This window comes from Erpetoichthys calabaricus, chromosome 2 (assembly GCF_900747795.2).
Source record: "Erpetoichthys calabaricus chromosome 2, fErpCal1.3, whole genome shotgun sequence".
Classification (NCBI taxonomy): Eukaryota; Metazoa; Chordata; class Cladistia; order Polypteriformes; family Polypteridae; genus Erpetoichthys; species Erpetoichthys calabaricus.
Window position 1 is genome coordinate 268,241,270 of NC_041395.2, and position 23,262 is coordinate 268,264,531.

At 36.7% G+C, this 23,262-nt stretch overlaps 1 protein-coding gene across 5 annotated transcripts in view; it reads left to right on the plus strand.

Annotated features, from left to right (window-relative positions):
* Window positions 1–23,262, plus strand: part of sec31b (SEC31 homolog B, COPII coat complex component) — a 122,401-nt gene that overhangs the window by 37,961 nt on the left and 61,178 nt on the right. For all 5 annotated transcript variants that reach the window (XM_028795505.2, XM_028795509.2, XM_028795508.2 and 2 more), the window contains exons 10-17: window positions 270–422; window positions 508–741; window positions 994–1,068; window positions 1,279–1,371; window positions 10,467–10,587; window positions 14,218–14,396; window positions 14,477–14,603; window positions 21,200–21,345. In XM_028795505.2, the coding sequence (XP_028651338.2) occupies window positions 270–422; window positions 508–741; window positions 994–1,068; window positions 1,279–1,371; window positions 10,467–10,587; window positions 14,218–14,396; window positions 14,477–14,603; window positions 21,200–21,345 (1,128 nt within the window). The remainder of the gene's footprint in view (window positions 1–269; window positions 423–507; window positions 742–993; window positions 1,069–1,278; window positions 1,372–10,466; window positions 10,588–14,217; window positions 14,397–14,476; window positions 14,604–21,199; window positions 21,346–23,262) is intronic.

Genomic DNA, 23,262 nt, shown 5'->3' on the forward strand with positions numbered 1-23,262 from the left:
TTTTTAACATGTAACTAATTATTATTTAAACATTTTTATGCGTTATAAGGTCTAAATTAGTTTAATGTGTACATTAAATAAATACATTTCAATATTCTTATGGAAGCTTTTGGTTATTCTTAACTGCAGTAAAATGTTCGTTCCAGTACTTAAAATTATAACTTTCAGCATACTGTATTGGTTTAATTTTTTTGCTTTGTTTTTCTCCTGTTGCATTCTTGTATTGTCTGTACCAAGTGATGTTTTTATTAAAATGATTATTTTTTCAGATTTCTTCATCTTTTAGTACAACAGATCATCTTGGAACTGGTCTCTCTCTGCCACCATTACAGATTCCACAGAAGGTGACACATGCAACAGTTATCCCTCCATTGAAGAAACCTCCAAAATGGATTAGAAGGCCAGTTGGAGCTGTTTTTGCTGTATGTTTGTTACTTGGAACAATAAAGTTAGTTGGGCATTATTAATACTTTTTCTAAGATGTATTTGTATACTGTGTTGTTTCAGTTTGGCGGGAAGCTGATAACCTTTGAAAATCCTAAAGTTTTACAGCACCAGCAGGCCCAGACTTCTGTTCCACATCATGTGTACATTAGCCAGATCACAACAGAAACTGAGTTTCTTCAGCAAGCCAGTGACTTGCAAACTGCACTTCGTACTGGCAGCTTCTCAAGTTTTTGCCAAGGCAAGATTCATAGTGCAACAACAGATTCCGAACAAAGCATTTGGAGTTTCCTAAAGGTAGAAACACAAAAATTATTTAAATATAATGACCCCTTGTTAAAAGCAAAAATAAAGCATAATTGAGATACTTTCTTTCCATGTAAATCTTCTTTCAGACAAAATATATATATTTTTCAATATGTGGACTAAGTAAGAGACACCATTTTGATTTTAATAGGAATTTACCATATACAGAAAGTTTTTAATTGGACAAAACTTGGCAAACCTAATGTTATGTAGACCATTCTTTTTTTTTCTTTCTTAAAATAGGTCAATTTTGAAGATAATCCTAGAACTAAATTCTTGAAGCTTTTAGGCTACAGCAGAGAAGAACTTGATAAAAAGGTGAATACTATAGTTTAAATCATCATTTATTTGATTTTTTTGAACAGTTTATATATAGTATGAAATGGGGAAAATCTTCTTAGTAATTGTTGGGATATTTTTTAAGATCCTTAAACATGTTCAATTAATATTCCATTTTGAAAATGATGCAATTTAAAAAGGAAAAGGTTTATTCAAGAGAAAAATAAACAGTGTGTTTTTTTTCTTAAGATTTCAATGTGTTTAGGAAAAGTTTTGCATCTAACTAGTCATGGGATTGATGCGAATGACTTGGCTGAAAAGATCCAGGTTTTATCTGCCCAGGTATGTCATTTTTATGAGTTGATAAATTTAGCTTATTTTTGTGTTTTCCTTTCTCAACCAATAATTCATATAAAGCACTAACTTAAAAAGTTTTAATTATTCAATTTTCAGCTTTTTCTTTTTTTAGAAAACAAAAATAAATTTTTAATTTATGCAAGTAATTAATAAAAATAAACCTGCATAACTGACTAAGATTAAAGTACAGTCCATAAGAGTATTAATATTTACAAAGAGAAGCTTTCAGTTTTCCAAAATAGGTGTAGTGGTACTGACATTCAGGTGACAAAAGAGCTTTTAATCATGTTGACATTTGGCAAGTAGAATCTGCACAGCATCAGCAAATTGAAGCAAATTTTCAAAAATTGGAAACCTTGTGGTTGTGCTGTGCTCCCTCAGATCTCTCTATTGTAAAAAAAAAAAAAAAAAACTTGCAACGAGACGTGATCTTTTGAAGAGAGACAGAGACACTTTCACTTCCTGTGAAACAGACAAGTCATGTCATACTTACAGCCTTCAGAAGCAAGTCCCGTAATAAACAAGCAGAGCAGGTTAGAGATAATGGAAGTGGGAAAATTCGAAAGTCTCAAAAAATGAGAGTAAAGATCGCATTACCGCAAACAAACTGAAAATATTATTTGGGGGAAATAACGGAACAGTGAAAAAGAGAATGAATATTCAGGTGCTGTACAGGCTTTTAAACATTCAAAGTGATACACGAAATGTAGATCACTGTGGCATACAGCAGCAGCAAGCCAGCGGCTGCTCGAGCAAAGAGGAGGTAAAAGAAAAAAAAAAAAACACTTGTTACTTGTTTCCCAATGTATCACCGTTTAAGAGGGGTTTCGGAGGAGCGGCCGCGTCTCCTTGAGGAGCGTTCAGCCCCCCCTCTTCACAATGGCGCCTACCGCTGGTGGGGGGGAAGGGGTAAGTGAGCAAATTACAGATCACACATGACGGCAGCAGCACGCCAGCAGCTGCTCAAGCAAAGAGGAGTTAAACAAAAAAAAAAACAATGCATTTGTTTCCTATTGTATCATAGTTTAAGAAGGGTTTTCGGAGAAGTGGCCGCTGATGTGGGGGGAGGGGTTGGCAAGCAAGGCGCCCTAGTACTTTTTTAAAAAATAAAAAATGAAGGTGCAGTTGGAGCAGGGATGTTTTCAAACAAAGAGTTGTTGATTATTGTTGATCTGAAGTGCTTATAGTATACAAGTACTGTTAGCTGCATGCAGCACTATGTCAGCTACTGGTTATGTCACATCAATATAAAGTCAACGTAAGAGAATGCAACACCAGTTTTTAGGAGCCATATGAGTACGGCAGTGAGCCGGATTACACTCGCCATCACAACTTTCGGTGAGAAACGTTTTGCTGCAGTCAAGAAAATTAATGCATTACTCAGAAGGTGAGGTCAAAAACTTTCCAATCGTCAATATTCTTGTACAGAAAATAACACCAAATATACCAATGTATATTAATAAATATGCAGATATTTTAGAAATGGGTGTGTGCTAAATGCACCTCTCTTATGCATCATACATTGAAAGGAACATCTTTTTTAAAATAATGCTGCGTTTAATCACAGCTTATCCCTTTGGACAACCTTGCATTGCTTCTTTTGCAGCAATATGTGGCTATCAGCATTTTACTGTGGTATTTTTCAGCTATGATTTTTATCATTTATGCTGTATTATTTTAAACACCCTGCTAGTTAAAAAAAAATTGGCTTACTTCCATGTGTTTTCATAAGTGAGAGGAAGTGATCTTGTGTTCAGGTAACTCTACCAAATATATAATAATACTGATCCTGTTGCGTGCTAATTTTGTATGCTGGCTGAATGCATATGCAGTTAACCATGCAGCCAACAAAACAAACCTTAAAGGAGCCCTTCCCGTCCTGCTCCCGGTGTCAGAAAACACTTAGGACCCTGTGAAATAATAATTATAACACAATATTTACTATTTACTAGGCATTTCTGTCTTCTGGATGGAAGAAAAAAGTGTGAAACATCTGTACAGATAGAACAGAAAAAAAAAGGATATGCCAGGTGCATGGACAGGCCCTCACCATGTGGCTAATGCTGGTTGAAGTGCAACTTCAAAAAATGCTGTGTGGCACAGCCAGTCAGTGCCAGGAAGATTCAAACTCTATATTTTTAGACTTCTTCCTAGTTTGTGGCTTTTTGTTGTATTTTGTTTGTGGATTTAGTTTTGTTTGCATTGTTTGTTGCTTAAGGAGTGGTGATGCAGTGGTTAGCACTGCTACCTCACAGGTCATGTCACATTTTTGTCCACAGTAATCTTTCCAGCATAGTTGATAGACATTTCCCTAGCCCATTGCACCATTATAATCCACCAGAAACTAGTTCTTTTCCTCCGTCCCCATTGACTTTAGTGTATTTCATCAAGTTTGCCAACATTATCAAACATTTCCAGAATGTCTCTGAACTCGCGGTGAAGCAAATCCGCTGGGTTCACTCCCCACTAGTAATCATCCACCTTGAAAAGGTAAGAGTAGAAGTTATATAATTTTTTAAACAGTTTACATTTAAAAGTACTTTTATAATCAAAATTCCCTGTATAATTACTTAAGTACAGTAACAAAAGTAAATTTTGTTACTTTACATCACTGCTTTTAATACTATGCCTTCAAAATTTAAAGTACTTACTCTATTCTATTAGTAGTCATTTTGTCATTAATTTTGAATTTTAGAATACTGATTTATGGCATTTTAAGACTAATTATATAGATATATAGCCAGGATTCTCAAACTTTTGAAATGTTACACTTGAAAAATTGGTTCAAAGTGAGAGATGATAGTGCTCTTTGGTCCTCATCAGACTGTGTTTTGGTGTGCTGTGGAACAGTTTGCAATGCAGTGTAATGCAGTAAAGAAGATAATAAATACCTTTAGACTTATGGTCATCATTCAGTCCTAGAAAAGAGTGGATTGCTCTCTGCATGTCTTTCTCATGACCAAGAGAAGTGATGACTGAGAGATTGCGAAATGAAAATTGGTGACGTAACAGCATCTTTAGAAACATTCTACTGGACTCTGATGTAAAGTGGGAGTCACTGCAAGTCCTCAGATGACTGACTGAACAGCAAAGTCATGATGTCTCCTTTTATATATTAAAAAAAAATAATAATTGCTTCTGCCATGGTGACTCTCAAGGTTATTATAGTTTTGCCTTTTAATATTAGTTTTTATTTCTGTATTTTTTTCTGACCTTACTTGGAAATTCAGTTTAGTTTTCACAATGTATTTTTTAGTTTTAATTTAGTTTTAATTTCACAAAGACATTTCTGTTTATATATAATTTTATTGGCTAACTAAAAAGATTACAATATGCAAGCTTTCAAGGCAACTCGGGCCCCTTCTTCAGGCAAGAAGGGGCCTGAATTGCCTCAAGCTTGCATATTGTAATCTTTTTAGTTAGCCAATAAAAGATGTCATTTTGCTTGGCTTTTCTCTAGGTTGCAAGTGTAGTACTTCATGACTTGTTAAGAAATAATATACTGCTACACATGGATTTATGCAGCATCTGTAGACATACATTAGAAATACAAACTGGCTGTGATCAAGTAACTTGGACCCTTCATATAAGGGAGAAGTAAATGTTTTTCATAAAAAAAGATTGCTTTTTTGCCAGTTTTTAGTTGTTAAAGTAGTGGCGTGTTTTAGTTGCAGCTTCAAAATAGTACATGAGAGAATTAAAAAAAATAAATAAATAAATAAAAATCGTACTTTAGTTAGAAGTGTGTTGAGCTTGATAATGAAAAATAACAATGCAATATCTGACCTATATGCTGTTAAAATATAAAAGTATATGATTCTAATGGAAAAAAATATTAATTTTACAGAGGTTTTACAATGGTCTATGTGTTACCAAACACTGTAACCTTGAAACATGATTAACATGATTGTCTGCAGACTTATATTTTTACAATTTAATTTAAAAAAAAAAAAAAAAAGTTTTTGAATGCATTTGTACAGTCATACCATTCATAAAGTTCATGCAAAATGTTCATGTTGCATTATAGTCTATTGCAAATGGAATTCACCTTTTGAACAAATGCAGACGTGCACAATAATTGACTTTATCAGCAGTATATGTATTATTTCCTTATTTTATTCGGTCATATGAAAATATAAAATATACTGTAATATATAAGATTTCTTCAGTGTTCAAATTATTCTCAGGCCTTCCTTGGAAGTAACTACTCTCACAGACATTATAAAGTTAAAGAAAACATGGAGACTAACTGAAGAAAAGCCTCCTTTACACCACACTCGGTGCAATTATAAAAAGCTGTTGTTTGCAGTTAAATACTGTATGAATAAATGCAGTGTCGTATGTGTTAATTCGATCATAATAGTAGTACAGTAATCCCTCCTCCATCGCGGGGGTTGCGTTCCAGAGCCACCCGCGAAATAGGAAAATCCGCGAAGTAGAAACCATATGTTTATATGGTTATTTTTAGAATGTCATGCTTGGGTCACAGATTTGCGCAGAAACACAGGAGGTTGTAGAGAGACAGGAACGTTATTCAAACACTGCAAACAAACATTTGTCTCTTTTTCAAAAGTTTAAACTGTGCTCCATGACAAGACAGAGATGACAGTTCTGTCTTACAATTAAAAGAATGCAAACATATCTTCCTTTTCAAAGGAGTGCAAAGCAAGCAGTCAAAAAAAAAATCAATACGGCTTTTTGGCTTTTAAGTATGCGAAGCACCGCCGGTACAAAGCTGTTGAAGGCGGCAGCTCACACCCCCTCTGTCAGGAGCAGGAAGACAGAGAGAGAGAGAGATAGCGAGAGACAGATAAAAAAAATCAATACGTGCCCTTTGAGCTTTTAAGTATGCGAAGCTCCATGCAGCATGTCCTTCAGGAAACAGCTGCACACAGCCCCCCTGCTCACACCCCCCTACGTCAGCGCGAGAGAGAGAGAGAGAGAGAGAGAAAGTAAGCTGGATAGCTTCTCAGCCATCTGCCAATAGCGTCCCTTGTATGAAATCAACTGGGCAAACCAACTGAGGAAGCATGTACCAGAAATTAAAAGACCCATTGTCCGCAGAAATCCGCGAAGCAGCGAAAAATCCGCGATATATATTTAAATATGCTTACATATAAAATCCGCGATGGAGTGAAGCCGCGAAAGGCGAAGCGCGATATAGCGAGGGATCACTGTATAGGACTATAATCTCAAATCATTCATGCAAACTCACTCAACAGTCAAGCTACCCATATTTTTTTAGTATTTTATTTTCAAATGTTAAATATCCCCTATTCCATATTGGTTTTTATATCTTTAATCTGCAAAGCACTGGAAAACCAGTTGCCTTCAATCTGCTGTACACACTTTTCATAGCAGTCACCGTTCTTTTAGGAATATGAACTGAAACACTTTGTAATAAACAAACATTAGGTGTAGATGAAGATGTGATCCAAGCCCCAAATTTTGTGGACCACCCCATGGTGATACAGAGTATGGCAAAAGTCACACTATTGCTATCAATAGGTTGATCTCACAGTCACATACACTTTGTGAAGTGTTTTTCCTGCATGGTAGTTAATGGAGTTTCAGCTCAATCGTCTTCACAAAGCATTATGGTCCCTTTGTGAAATTCTTACTGAGATGCATGCAGTGCATCAGTGTTGGTGATGGAGGCATAGTTCTGGGTAGCTCAGAGTTATCGGTGCGTATCCGGAAAGGAGGCTATGTCAGAGTAAATGTCCACAGTCAAGCTTTAGAGCCACTGTCACATCAGAACTGTCCACTCAGAACATATGCAGTCATCTGCTTGAAGCAGAATTGTGGACATATATTTCCTTGGCATGAATGATATTCACTCATAGTCACCACAAGGCATGATGCGGGGGTGCCTCAAATGGGCTGATTCAAGCAAGGAGGAACAGGCTGTTGTCTTCAGTGATTTAGCTGTGATTGAATGATGGTCACATACATGTCCGATGAATACATCATAAGTGGCTGTGTCTATTCTATGTACTCCTGACACACAAGGTCCACAGTGAGTGTCATGGTTTGGGGTGTTTTCAAGTAGTGTTTTGTTCACATCTGGTGTTTGTGTTGGGGACATGGACCAAGCACTACCGATGTCGGTGACATTGTCCTGTCAGTCCTGATCACATTTCAGCAAGACCATGTCCACCCACATTCCACTTGTAGAATTTATTGTGCTCTGAAGGCTATCCTGACCAACACACTCAACAGATCTCTCCCTGATTTAGCATGTATGGGACTAGATTAAATGTTGTGTTTCCTTCACCAGGACACCAGAGATGAACAATGACCAATTATTTGCATACCAGTGTACAGAATTGCATTAGTAGGTTACACCCAGTATTAATGTAATTATGCAGTGACAGTTGACACTTTGCAAGGATGAATGGGCAAAAATCGCCCAGTCCAGATGTGCCAGACTGATTCTTAAACAAAAAGACTGAGTGTTGTAATACAATCAAAAGGTCCTTTACCAAAGTATTAGTTAAGGGGGTATGCACACTAATGCAGTCTGGTTTTTGTTGGATTTTTTTTTCTTTTTTCTCTAAACAGTTTGTGATCTGTTTTCCTCTTCTTTGCATAGATTGCAATTTTGCAGTAAAGGTGCAATAGGTTCTAACAGGATTTCTCTTGGTTTCATTTTTTTATTCTATAAAATTTGTGATTTTGCCAGAGTTGTGTAGACTTTTTATATCTACTGCATCACAGCATGAATAGCAGCTGCTTTATCGAATAATTGTTTGGTAGATGGCAGAACTGATTTTGAATACACAGTGGGAGAAAATGACCAGTATGAATTGTGTGAGGAAATAATTCTACACAAATGGCAACACTGAGAATAGATACAATTACTAATGTTTCTAATGTTGCTGAAGCATAAGCACCACACAAATGTTAGTTTAATAAGGAAAGCGTATGTATTGGATTCAGATGATCTCTTCATTATTTAAACCTGTTCATAACTGACTTCATGCAAGACATAATTGTGACTGAGAACAACAACCATGGAGCCATGACTCTTACAACACCCCTTACTGAACCCCAGTTACAAGGTGAATCTGCACACTTAGGTCAGTCTTAACTAGCCACTAGCTTGGAAGCTCTAAAAAGAAATGTGGTTAACAACAACATGATGCATCTTATCCTAGCATATTTTTGATTTTTTTTTTCTTGTCACTAAAAGTTATTTTTCCCCTTTTCTCCACATGTTGGACATATTTGATTTTGTTAAAAATAAATGGTTTCAGAAAACCTTTTATCTGTCAGTGGTGTAGGGGTTAAAGGCATGCCTTCATGTCCCTTCATCGTCGTGCTCTGGGAATATTAAACACAATATAATGTACAGTATATTTAATAATGCAGACCAGACTAATTGGCAGCAAGATAAAAGTTGTGCATTTGGGGCAGATTAAGCCAGAGGTAACATGGGTACATCTGGTTGAATAGGTACACTGATAAGAGGACAGAGCGGAGAAATCTCATATCTCAGTCTTACACTTTAGAAGAATTCCTTGATTTTCCCTCAAGCTTGAGCTACAATAAAAAGTCATGACTATGTACGAAAGTATGAACGTATAAAGGAAAATCCACTGGGAAGTGGAAATCTTCAGAAATTCATACAATTCACTGTAATAGAACTACATACCCAAAGTGAGGATATTGTTCAGGAGGGTGAGGTACAGGAAGTGGACAGACAGACAACTAAAATATTTGGCTAAACAGTGAGTGGTAGCTACAGCTGCATTGTATGACATTTCAGAATACCTAGTTCAAGGGAAGGGCTGTCAGTCAGCTAAGATTTATAGATAACCTTGATCAACAAACTGAAAAAACAGTGGAAGAACAGTTCTAGAACTAGAAAAAAGATATGAAAGTATGGTATGTGATGAACAACAAGGTAGTTCAGGAGAGGAAGAGATCATTTGACATTTGTCTCCAATTCAGTTGTTATTAATGGCCTAGAGAGGATGAGATTGACACCAGTAAAGTGGTACAAAACCTTCATATTAAACAATGGGTGTGATACAGAAATTGTCCACACAGAACTTACAGAAGTTTATGAAGGTTATCCGGTAAACAGCCTTACTGCACAGATTTCAGGAATGTTTTGTATTTGATTGAGCTTATGCTTGTGCTACACATTGTCAACAAAGCTTTTCTGCAAAAAACAGAATAAATTCAAAACTACACAATTCGCTTAATGTCTCAGCATTGAAGGATTTAATCAGGATATCCTGAGAAGGTCCTCCACTTGAACTTGGCTCAGCTGCAAAAAGATGAACAGGAGTATATTTTTTGCTCTGTGATACAGGCTGAGATTCTGATGAATAAACTGTCAGTTTTTGACTGTACTTAGTTTTGTTGTTCCAGCAAGTCAAAGTCTGAACAAAAGACCAATCAGTATTCAGCCATGATGGAAGATTGCAAGAATCTGACAATAAAAGGGCATAGAGCTCTACAGTTACAGAATAGTGGACACAGTCTTTATGTTAATACAAGCTATTTTGTTTCTAATATATGCAGACTTAAAAAGTTATTGGGCTCCTAAATGTTTCATTTTAGAAGCCAATGGTTCCCAAGTAATTTTTTTTTTTTGTGGAGCCCTGGTGTGGATGGCAACTTAGTGTACTCATTAGTGTAGCTGCCTCACAACTTCAGACAACGGAGTACAAATATAAGGTTTTTATCAGGGTACTGGTAATATTTTTATATCCCAAAAACATTCATGACAAATTAATTTGCATGATAAAAGGGCACCTGGCTATTCAGTGGCACCCTGCTCAAGATTATGTCCTCCCTGGCACCTGATTCTGTCTGGATAGGCCCTTGCTACAGCATCCAAGATATTAGATTGCACAATTAAAAAAAAAAAAAAATACAGTAGATACAATATTGTTTTAGCTCCGATATGAGAAGAACGATTTAGTATGTTGTTTGCAACTCCTCTGTGTGTTTTAGTATTAAAGAAAACAGCTCTCATAGAAATGTGAAAGAGCCAATGATAATAAACTTTACTCAAACATACATCGTTGGTAATTTTTTTTTTTTTGCTTGTTTGTTTAATGCAGCAATTAGATGAATCAAGTTCAACAGGAGATACCCTGTCTTCCCCTGCATCATCATCACCTTCAGATTTTTATGGAAGTTTTCCCAATGATAAGACAAAATTTCAAATTCCCATTACTTCAGGTACCCCATACTGTGTTTGATCAAATTTAACATAAGATGTGCAGTACTGCTTTTAAATATGTGACCCACTACTAATTATTGGACTAATAGATAGTAAAAAGTGTCTCATAATTTTGTAGTACAACATTTGTTGATGGTTGCAATTATCATAAATTATGTAGCTTTTACCAGATATTTAAAATTTATTAGTACTTGTTTTATATAGCCTTTTATTTACTTGTCTTATTTTTGGGCACTTAGTGTTACTACATCATATACAGTGCATTCAGAAAGTTTTCAGACCCCTTCAATTCAATGCAATTTATTGTGCTGCAGATATAAATATAAGTGAATAAATTTGCTTTTTTCCATCAATCTATACTCAATAACCCATATCATAATAAGTAATTGAAAACATGTTTACAGAAATGTTTGCAGATTTGTTAAAAATGAAAAACAAAAATCTCTCATTCATATAAGTATTCAGACCCTTAATTCAGCACTTTGTTAAAGCCTCTTTGAGTGCAGTTGAGGCTTCAAGTCTTCTTGGGTAAGTCTCTTCCAGTCTTGCACACTTGGATTTGGGCAGTTTAACCAATTCTTCATGGCAGATCCTCTCAAGCTGTTTTAGATTGGGTAGGAAGATTGTATACTTTTTTATTCACTGTTGTGCTGAAAGGTGAATCATAGCCCCAGTCTTAGGCTGCATGGACTCTGGAGCAGGTTTTCTACAAGGACCACTCATTATTTGTCTTTATTCATCAATTCTCAGTCTCCCTGTCTCTGATGCTGAAAAGCACCCACATAGCTTAATATTGTCTTCACCACAGGGAATGTATTAGGTGTTAAGAATGGCCAGGCATAGTACTTGGAGTACTGCCTAATGAGTTGAATTTTTGTCTCATCAGACCATAGAATCTGTTTCCTCATACACTTGGACTTTACCAAATGTCATTTAAATGACTCTAAGTGGGAATTAGCCGCTGTACCATAAACACCTGATTGATGGACTGCTGCTGATATGATCCTTCTTCCGACAGATTCTCCCATCCTCAGCAGAGGTTTTCTCAAGCTCTATTAGAGTGACAATTGGGTTCTTGGTCACCTCCCTGACCAAGGCCCTTCTCAGTTTGGCTGTACTTACAACTCTGGAAAGAGTCCTGGTGGTTCTAGACTTATTCAGTCTCTCAGTTATTGAGGCATCTGTGTTCCTGGGAACACTCAAAGCTTTAACACTAGAATTACCAGAACCTACGACAAAACTCGTAGATCCATCCCACCTTAAATTGCTTCTTAAATCCGTTTGCACCTCTCCGCCAGCGTCTTTTGTCCTCTAAATGTGCCGATAAACACAAGCTGCAATCAGCCGGCTATTCCATCCCCCCACCAACTTAGAACGTGCACAAACTTCTCCCAGCTTATGCCTTGATTGATTATCTGGGAGTGAAGTGGAGTTTTAGAGTGGAAATAATAGATTGTTATTTGGAACACACGCATTTCATGTGTGTTCCGTTTCAACAGTAATCTGTGTAAACACATTTTTAAAACAGAAACGTTTTTCATATTCTAGTAGTAAATGACAAAATGTAGGCATAAACTATATAATTTATGAAGCCTGAAGTCCAAATATCAAAGAAACACTTTCACAAAAGGTACAAATATAACAGAACAAGTGCGCTTCTATTCAAAAATATAACTGCAGAAAAAAAAAAAAGCCGCGTTAGCATTCGACATTGACAGGTGTTTACTACAACTACCTCCGTGGCGCAACAGTATCAACTCCTGACTGGTAATCAAAAGGTCACGAGTTCGATCCCGTACGACTCCATTTTGATAAGTGAGCTGCTCTTATTGTTACTATTTTAGAATATAAACATACATTTGATTTCAGTCTGTAACAGCCGTTGTAAATTATGATACTTGTAAAGTTTTGCTTTTTTTTTTTTTTTTACTCAGTTTTAATATCTCAGCCGCGTTCACGATCCCAAACACCCCCACCCCCATTGCTTTCGAATGTTATTTACCTTTATTTATTTAGTTACTTCCTATAGCATAAAGTCACAAGTAGACTGCAGAGCTTCCCGTGAACATATACAAAGTACAGTGATGGCAAAAATGCGATGTGCATTCTTGCTCTGATGTAGAAGGGTCGTCATGATCTGAGTTTACCTCTGTTATAGCGCGTCTATGTGAAAACAGCAGTGTCAGATGTCGTTTGGGCTCGTGAACGCGGCTGAGATAATAAAACTGAATAATAATAAAAAAAAAAAAAAAACTAACTTTTACAAGTATCATAAATTACACCGGCGGTTACGGACTGAAATCAAATGTATCTTTATATTCTAAATTAGTAAGAATAAGAGCAGCTCACTTCTCAAAACGGAATCGTACGGGATCAAACTCGTGACCTTTTGATTACCAGTCAGGGGTTGATACCACTGCACCATGCGTGTCAATGGCGAATGCTAATGCGACTTTTCTTTTTTGCAGTTATATTTTTGAATAAAAGCACACTTGTTCTGTTATATTTGTACCTTTTGTGAAAGTGTTTCTTTGATATTTGGACATCAGGCTTCACACATTATACACTTCATGTCTATATACATTATATAGTTTATGCCTACATTTTGTCATTTACTACTAAAATATGAAAAAATGTTTCTGTTTTAACAATGTGTTTCTACAGTAATCTGTGTAAACGGAACACACATGAAATGCGTGTGCTCCAAATAATGATCTATTATTTCAACTCTAAAACTCCACTTCACTCCCAGATAATCAATCAAGGCATAAGTTGGGAGACGTTCGTGCACGTTCTAAGTTGGTGGGGGGATGGAATAGCCGGCTGCTTGCAGCTTGTGTTTATTGGCACATTTAGAGGACAAAAGACGCTGGCGGAGAGGTGCGAACGGATTTAAGAAGCGATTTAAGGTGGGACGGATCTATGAGTTTTTTCGTAGGCTGTGGTAATTGTAGTGTTAAAATTGTTTTATCCCCTTGCCCTGATCTCTGCCACACCACACTTTGAACATAGATGTCTTTGGAGAGTGCCTAGGACTTCATGGCTTCGTTTTTTTTTTCCTCACATACAGTATGAATTGTAGGACCTTAGTTTAAAAATTCACACATTTGTTTAAATATGTCCAATCAATTCAGTTTGCCGGATGTGGATTCCAGTCACGTTCTAGACACACATCTCTAGGATAATTAAACCAAACAGGATGCACCTCCCCACAATTTCGAATGCCATAGCAAAGGGACTGATTACTTGAATAAATGAAAGATTTAAGTTTTTGATTTTTAGTAAATTTGCAAACCTTTCTAAAAGCATGTTTTCACTTTGTCATTATAGGTTATTGAATGTAGACTGTTGGGCAACAATGGCAAATTCATCAATTTAAATTAAATCTACAACAAAGTATGCTGAAAGTGAAGGAGTCTGAATACTTTTTTTATCCACTGTATGTTCTTAATACATACTTCTTGTTGATTAGTATTGCCCTGAACATGCCAAAATGCTATTTTGAATGAATTTTTAATGACAAATACATAAAGTACCATTTGGAAATGTACTTTATTTTTAACTCTCTTCCTATAGCCACAGATGGATTAATTTGGAAATGAACTTTATTTTTAACTGTTTTTCTATAGATACAGATGGGTTAATCAGCCAAGCTCTTTTGATTGGTAACTTTGAAGGAGCAGTGGAACTCTGCTTGAATGATGGCAGATATGCAGATGCAATCATCTTGGCAATAAGTGGAGGGGAAGAACTGCTGAGAAAGACACAAAAGAGATACTTAGCCAAGCAGAAGAGCAGCATTTCAATGGTAACCAAAGACATTACAAGTCACACTTTGATCTGATTGTTTTGTTTATTTTTGAATTAATATATATTGTGTTTTTGAAGCTCATGTCTTCTGTAGTTAATCAGAACTGGACAGACATAGTACAGTTATGTGACTTACAGAACTGGAAAGAAGCTTTGGCTGCATTGCTAACCTATGCTCGCCCAGATGAATTCTCAAAACTGTGTGGTAAGAATATGCATCAGAATCAGTTTTTAATCTTCATTTACTCTACTAACAGTATAAATATTCCTTTAACGTGTTATTTCTTTCTTAAAATAGTGAAGATTATATGTTGAGTAAGATTCTTGTATGTCATATATTTATTTTTGCTTATTTATCAATTACTTTATGAAGACTGTGATTGGCATGCCCACTCCACACCTTCCCAGTAACTGATGAAATTCCATGTAATCTATGGTATCTATCTATCTATATATATATATATATATATATATATATATATATAATATATATATAATTCTCTAAGCCACCGCCAGAGCAGGCAAGACACCCATGAAAGCACGCAGGAAGGAGCCATGCCCACCAACTCTTAAGACCATTGGATACGACGAAAACTCGCAGAGCCACATCCACCAACTCGGACGCGACGCCTCGGAAAACACGCCATCATTTCTGTTTGTCTGTTCTACAGTCCACATGCAGCTTTGAGCCACGTTGACTTTTCGGTTACGACACACGACCGCGTGCAACATCGCAAACTGTTTTACACGCTACATACAGCAATTCGCATCCGCGACAAACATGCGTCTTCTTAGATGGTCCTGCAGGAACACAGAAAACGTTTCCCCGCCCACCAACACTCTTTATTCCCCGGTCCGCGCCCACCGCATCCGCGACAAACATGCATCTTCTTAGATGGTCCTGCAGGAACACGGAAAACGTTTCCCCGCCCACCAACACTCCTTATTCCCCGGCTCGCGTCCACCCTCGCTCTCTAGGCATTCCCACTGCCTGCTCATGTGCCCGGACACAACAGCTCGCCGACCACCCCGTAAGTCGTTTTCGTCTGTGCTAGGAGTCCACATGCACCTCTGAGCCACGTTGACTTTTCATTATTCTTTTCGGTTATGACGCACGCACCACCATCGCAAACTGTTTTACACCCCATGGTCTTAGAGTTGGTGGGCGGGTCTCCGTGAGTTGCTCTTACGAGCGGGCACATGACCAGGCGGTGTGTATGCTTTGAGAACGAGGGTGGACGCAGCAGGACCATGTAAGATGAATTGCTGAATGCAGCGTCTAAAACAGTTTGCAAGGGGTATCCCATGGGATCCTTAAAACAATACTTTAAAACTGAGGTTAAAACACAATGAAGGAAGCAGTCTTTAAAATCCAATAAGCCCTGTGCCTCTGTTTCATTAGTGTCTCACCTTTTTACCGATGCAGGCCCTGCAACAGTCGAGACGCTCTCTCAGCAGCTGACCTTCTCTGTGCCTGACTCCACTATAGGCTGCAACAAAATTATGAAAGTACGGGCGCATTTGTTTCACACAAGCTGTGTGTGTGGGTGGGTTGGTGTTAGTTAGTTAATTAGTTACTCGAAGGATTTCAAGATTTAATATGCACAAGCGGTAACACTGCAAAAGCAGCCCAAACCAGAAAAGATGGCTGGCAAAATGTGGCCGACAAATTAAACGCGTGTGCATTGTACTTACTGAAAGCAGCGTTATGGATTTTGCAGATGTTCATTTTTTTTCCTCTGCTTAAAAAACATTTAAAAAGCGGTGTGATTATGCGCCGTATACTACGCCGCGGGTTGGTATGCAGCGTGTAAAACAGTTTGTTTGTCGCGGATAATTTGCCTTTTACTATTACACGAACACAATTTCCTGTTCATACTTCGTTACATTGATATAGCGGTGTTCTCAGTATTCAAAGCGCTATCCACACAGGGAGGAACCGGGAAGCGAAACCACAATCTTCCACAGTCTCCTTTCTGCAAAGCAGCAGCACTACTACAGCGCCACAAGGCAGTTAAAGAATACACCGGGCTCGATTTTGTTTTCACTTCTGTTTACAGAGATTGGGTCGTAGATAGCATTGTTGCAATGTAACTTTTCTTGGTGGCTTATTACATTACGGATGTTTCACATGTTCATTTTTTCCCCTGTGCTTAAAAGACATTAAAAAAGTGTTTCTTAACTGTGACTCCGGAACATCTCAGTACGCAAGTTATATTAAGCGTCAACAACGAAGACTCGCTACACCTTAATCTACAAGTACTGACACTTATCCCTACCAACGAAGTAACTTTCACCAGCGTGGCCTTCTTCGTCACAGACGATCCCGCTTTCAGTCACGGACAATTATATGTTGCTCTCTCCAGAGGTCTATCTTTTCATTCACTCACAGTGGTATCCACAAACCCACCCTATTTGGACAACTGTGTCGTTCAGGAAGTGTTCTCCCATCAATACATAATTATGCAGCATATGCTATGCCGCGGGTTGGCTAGTATTCATTATCTGCACATGCTGTCTGTATGCATTCCCATGACTTCCTTAATCCCACTAACTAAACCTCACATGCTTAATTCTGTACTCAATAAACACAACACCAATGCTGTTTGTGTTTATTTTTGTTATATGGTAGTCTTTTTTGCCTGCAATTTTTGTCAAAAGTTAAAGTGACAAGTTGTATGTGCTTCTTCTTATAGTTGTTTTTCAAACATGCATTATATTCTGACATAAATAGTACAGTTTGCTGATGTAGTGGAAGAATTTGTTTATATTCTTCATAGCAATTGATATATTACTTTGGTATGTTTCAAGACATGTATGGAACAAGTCTGTTTTATCTAAATAATACACATTTCTCAAAATGCATTACTCAGAAATATTCTATGCTAGAAGTCTGAAATTGGATCAATATGAAGTTGAATTGCACAATTCAGAGATGGAAATGCAGGTGTGGTCACTATGAAAAATGTCACAACTGGACTGTAGTATATAATGCATTTTGCAGCCCTTTTGTTTAACTGTGGCTTTCAGAGAAGCTTGGCTGATTGGAGAAGATATAGCCTTATAAGACAAATTTGGATATTGTGTATTTTTGCATCATGGACAACGTAATATGAAATACGGCCCTCGTTTGCAAAAACCTTAGGACAGTTAAAATGTAAATAAAAAGGAAAACAATGATTTACAAATCATTTAAATCCATATTTAACTGAAAATAGAACAAACATAATATAGCAGATGATGAATCTGAGAAATTGTAGTGTTTTGAGTTTGATGCCAGCAAGGTGTTTCAAAAATGACAGGGTCAACAAAAGACTAGAAAAGTTGTATAATGCAAAAAAAAAAAAAAACACCTGGTGAAACATCTAAGGTCGGGTTTATACTTCACGCGACGCATGCTGCAGCAGATGCTCGTGCTACGCAAGCCTTTTTCTTTTTATACTTGCACACGTACTTTACGTAAATCTGGAGGACTCCAGTAGGTGGCAGTGTGAGATATCATCACGGTGAGAACAGGTTCGGCTTCTCTATGTTGTGAATTGCCTGGAACACTCATTAAATTCCGATGACACCTTACCGCAATATCTCTGAAAGGATGTTTAATGATTAAATCCATCAGATGTGTTGGGCACGAGATGCGTTGGGCACGAGGCAGAAACAATCCCTGGATGGGGCTACAGCTCATCGCAAGGTGAATACAAGCACACACATACACTGGAATCATTTTAGCGGCACCAAATCTCCAAATCTGCTTATCTTTGGAAGGAAACCGGAGTACAGTGTGGAATTCAAGCAGGGAATACCTGCGACGTGACTCCCTGCGAGACAGCTGTGCTACCGTTTCCCCACCGTGTCACCCCCATGTGTGTAATTATTAACAGTATTCATTATTTAAATGAAATTAACGATTTATCTGTAAAATGTAACATACATACTTTAATGCATTTCATCATGAAAGTGATATCAAGTATAAATCTAGATTCTAAATTTGCAGAGTTGGACTATCATACCTTTAATGTATTCTGTGTGGTGATCTATAGCTGTCTTCCCGCTGCTGTCAGGTCCAAGAAGCTCATAGCGATTAAAAACTGGGATGACGTTTATGACGGTCTGCTTTAATGATAAAGTAAACTACGAGGTTAAAGTGGACATTTCGAGATTTACGCAGAAATTTCCACTTAAATCACAAAATACACGTTTTCACCATGTCCTTAATTTTTTTTCTCTGTGGCTCAAATACAGCGATGTACATTATGTTCCTGTTTTGAAGTTGCAAAAAAAAAAAAAAAAAGACGGCACAAAAGATGGTATGTGAGACTTTTAAAATGTATCGTGTCATTACGATCGGGAATATGCGACGCTTGAATATAAAAGCACCATGAATGCATCTGTATGTTGGCATTTTGCTTCACCACATCGAACCATTCATCAAACATCGAAGCGCACACATCGAACCTACTAGGATCCGCATAGCGGCTTTCTGTCACATGTAGATAGTAAACAGACTCTGATGCCACATTCCAAACTTTATCACACTGCGCCCCCCGACTTTTTGCTGGTACTGCAATGCACACACACGTCGCATTAATTCCTGAGGACCTGCTCAGAGGACTCGTCAAATCAACGCTGGGAACACGTGTCAGCCATGATGCGGGCGTGTACGCATTCTGAGCATGAAGTATAAATGAGCCCTAACAGTTAATTAGGTTAATTGGAACATAATTGGGTATAAAAAGACGTGTTTTTCTGGAAAGGCCTTGCTTGTTTCAAGAAGATAGTGCCAAGGCACATTCTGCACGTATTACAACAGCATGGCCCCGTAGTAATAGCCTGGGTGCTAAACTACCCTGTTTGCAGTCCAGACCTGTCACCCATTGAAAACATTTGTTGCATTATGAAAGGAAAAATACAACAAAGGAGATCCTGAACCACTGAACAGCTGAAGTTTTATATCACGCAAGAATGGGTCAACATTTCACTTTCAAAACTAAAGAACCTGGTCTCCTCAGAGTGTTGTTAGAAGAAGTGGTGTAGTAAAGTACTGTGGTAACCATGACCATTCTTGACTTTTTTGAAATGTGTTGATGGCATCAAATTCCCAATGAGCATATATTAAAAAAAATACATTTCTCAGTTTCATCATTTGATATGTTGTCTTTGTACAATTTTCATTTAAATATATTGTTTCCAAGTTTTGCAAATCATCTCAAATTTAAAAAAGAAAAGTACTGCCATAATCATGCCCCCTCATTCCTTTCAGGGAGTGTCAATCTAATGACTGTTTAATTTAGATAATTCATTTGTCTCAAATTTAAACAGATTTTAAATATTTAAAATGTCTGGTTGTGAACCCCCAGCGCTACTTGTTTTGTGCAATCATTGATAAAGTTTTATCTTGTTTTTAAGAGATTCTGTGGGAAAAAAAAGGTTTTCTATACAACGTTTTACACAGGAAACTTGCAAACCTAGGTCAGATTTGTGCAACTCAAGCCAAATGCATTAAAGATGAGTACTTTTTAAAAGCATTCTAAATTAGCATTAGAAATCTATTAAAATTTATTGGCATTTCCGAACTTTTATTATTGTGCATGAGAAAAATACTGTATATGTTACTTCATGGATTCTGTTTATTTTAATTGAACAAGAAATCTAGAAATTCAGTATTAGCTGGGTAATTTTAAAAGTCAAATGGCATTTTTATTAATATTTGCAAGTTGAAGTTATGAATCTTTGTTAATTTATATAGTTATTGGCTGTTCCAACAATGCACACAGGTTTAAATGTAATAATATAAGAATAGCAGCAATCACCTTGCTTGATTTATCCAAGCAACAGAAGCAGCTAGTAGAACAAAGAAAAAACAACTTTTTTAAAAACCAGTCGTCTGTGTTTAGACTGTATTACTTTTTTCTAATTTGATGTCAGTTTTGTTGGGTTGCTACATTAAAGTTCCCCTGCCAAAAAACAAATCACAACTATTTATTCATCCTGAATTTATTTGAAAGTGTATGTGAAGGTTCAAATGGTGGTTATGCTTAATACTGATAGAAGTTTAGATTGCTCACGTAAAAACTATTTAATTGCTAATTATCAAGAGTTGTATACTGTAAATTAAAGTAAAAGTTTCATTGATATAACCAGATGCTTAGATCTAACTATATGTGTTTGAAACAGAAGCACAAGCCCAGTTGTTTTTTGGGTAGAATTTATGCTGATACAAATATTACAGTCTGGCATTTTCTTTCTTTTTTATTTTTCCCCTGAATTTCTCCTGTAGGTCTCAAAGTTTAGCATGAGGATGACACCTCCATCATGTCCCATCATTTTCAATAGCTATCACAGGGGATCTTGTGATGCATCTTTAGCTGGAATAGATTTTTCCCTCTTATCATCTTGTATGACATTACACCATATATGACAACAGTTGATAAGCTGTGCATTATGATATAGTGTATCTCTTGTTGCTCTACTATTTATTGATTACCCATGGCCCATCTGTTGCTTGTACACATGCCATCCCTTGCTTCATTACTCCTTTTCAACATTGGTCTGTCTCTGACTATAGGACCATCATTCCTGCTTGCTTTGTTTGTACACAGCATTCTGTCACTAAGTGAACAGTCAGTAGTATGGAAAGATGAGTATCTGATAAAATGGCTGCTCGTTACATAATACTCCTAATAGGTGTCCTTCTGTTATATTAAATTAACATACAATTAACTTAAAGTTTCTGATACACTTTCTTAGTATTTTTAGTAAATCTTTAGTAAACAATTAGATGTGTGCTCTGTATATTTACAGATACCTTGGGATCTCGCTTGGAATTTGAGGGAGAAAAGTCAATGTGCCTTGAGGCATGTTTGTGCTATATCTGCTCTGGAAATGTTGAGAAATTAGTTGAATGCTGGGTTCAGAAACAAGAATGTTTGTCACCACTTGCTTTAGAGGTAAGTGGAGAGTTGTTTCTTGGCTTGGAAATGCACAAAATATTTCAAATATTTAATGTTTTTGTTGGCAAGTTAATTGTAGGAATATTGGCTTTGTATATTCCATATGACAAAGCTTGGGTTAACAAGTTGTCTGGTGATACTAATTAAGTAACAATCATAGCAAGTGTTTAAAGCATCATTTCATGAATCTTTCACGAGGCACCAGCCATTTTTCTTAATCTTACTAAATTAAAATGATATAACTAATATATCAGCAGACTTAGTCAGTCAGTCAGTCATTGTCCAACCCGCCATATCCTAACACAGGGTCACAGTCAGCAGACTTAGCTAATAAATAAAAATATTCAGTGTTCTATATGCTTTTAATTGTGGTTTTGATCAGATTTGTCCTGTAGTTGTAACACTCATGATTTAAGTTTATTTTTATCTGTGATTTGCCCCTTGCATGCGTGAGTAGCTGTGGTTGAGTAACAGTTTGCACGTGCACTTTCCAGTTCTCATTACTGCTGGGTTTGCCTCCAATGTCCTCTGTCAGCATAGGATAAGAAACACCTGGGCTTGGTTCTGTTTTCCGTAGTTTTGTTAATTTGCAATTCAGTTTTTCTTGGACTTCCAAGTACAGTGTTTTTGACATTTTGTTCAGCTGTTTTTTTATGCCTTTGGGGTAGTGTTTTGGACACTGGAGCTTCATGGTTCTGTATTTTTCTAGTGTTTTAGACATGTGCTTACACGTTCTTGCTTTCTCATACATTGAACTCCTGCTTCCATTTTAATTACTCTTTTTGTTTTTTTTTTAACTTGGCTTCTCTTGACAGAGCTACACAATTTTTTTCCATCTGCATAGACCATGTTCCTCACTTTCAAAACTGATATCATCTCTAGTTCAAGTCAGTCGGTGGAAGCCTGAAATAATAAAGCTAAAAAGCAAATTAACAATTTATGAAATCGTAGGGATAGATAGATTTTTTTTTAATCACTATTTTACTACAATATTTTTTATTTTTTTGGTATATAAACAATAGTGTACCTTTTTATATGCTATTTAAATCTTGTTTATTACTAATGGAGAACAGTTATTATTCATTCATTTTATTACTTTTGAAAGAGAGAGCTGAATCTTCTTTTGTTAAAATTAAATGTTTTACGCATCAAAGCAGCATGTACAAAATAAATGTGATTATTTAAAGGAAAAATTTTAAATTTTATAATTTTTTACCATGCAAGACCAATTGTAGTATTGGTTGTTATAATTAACATTTTTTTATGTTTTTTACTTTGTTTTACAAAGATGCTTAATTACTTAATTATCAAATTAATTTTTTTAGGACCTTGGTTTTACAGCTTGCTACTAGTTTTCATTGCAAATGTGCTGTTTGTTGCGACACAAACAAAATAACAGATAAGCACTCTTGGTTATTTTTGGCTTTTGTGACAGAGAATCAAAATACAAATAAAGGTTTCAGTTGGAATAAATGCTAGAGCCATATCTTTTCTTTAATTCATAAGTGTGTGGCAGCATAGATTTTTTTTGTCTGTTTTATATGTACTTCTTATACAGTACTGTGCAAAAGTTTTAGGCAGGTGTGAAAACATGCTGTAAACAAAGAATGCTTTCAAAAATGGAAGTGTTAATCATTTATTTTCATCAATCAACAAAATGCAGTGAATGAACAAAAGAGAAATCTAAATCAAATCAATATTTGGTGTGACCACCCTTTGCCTTCAAAACAGTATCAATTCTTCTAGGTACACTTGCACACAATTTTTGAAGGAACTCGGCTGGTAGGTTGTTACAAACATCTTGGAGAACTAACCACAGATCTTCTGTGGGTGTAGGCTTCCTCACATCCTTCTGTCTCTTCATGTAATCCCAGACACACTCGATGATGTTGAGATCAGGGCTCTGTGGGGGCC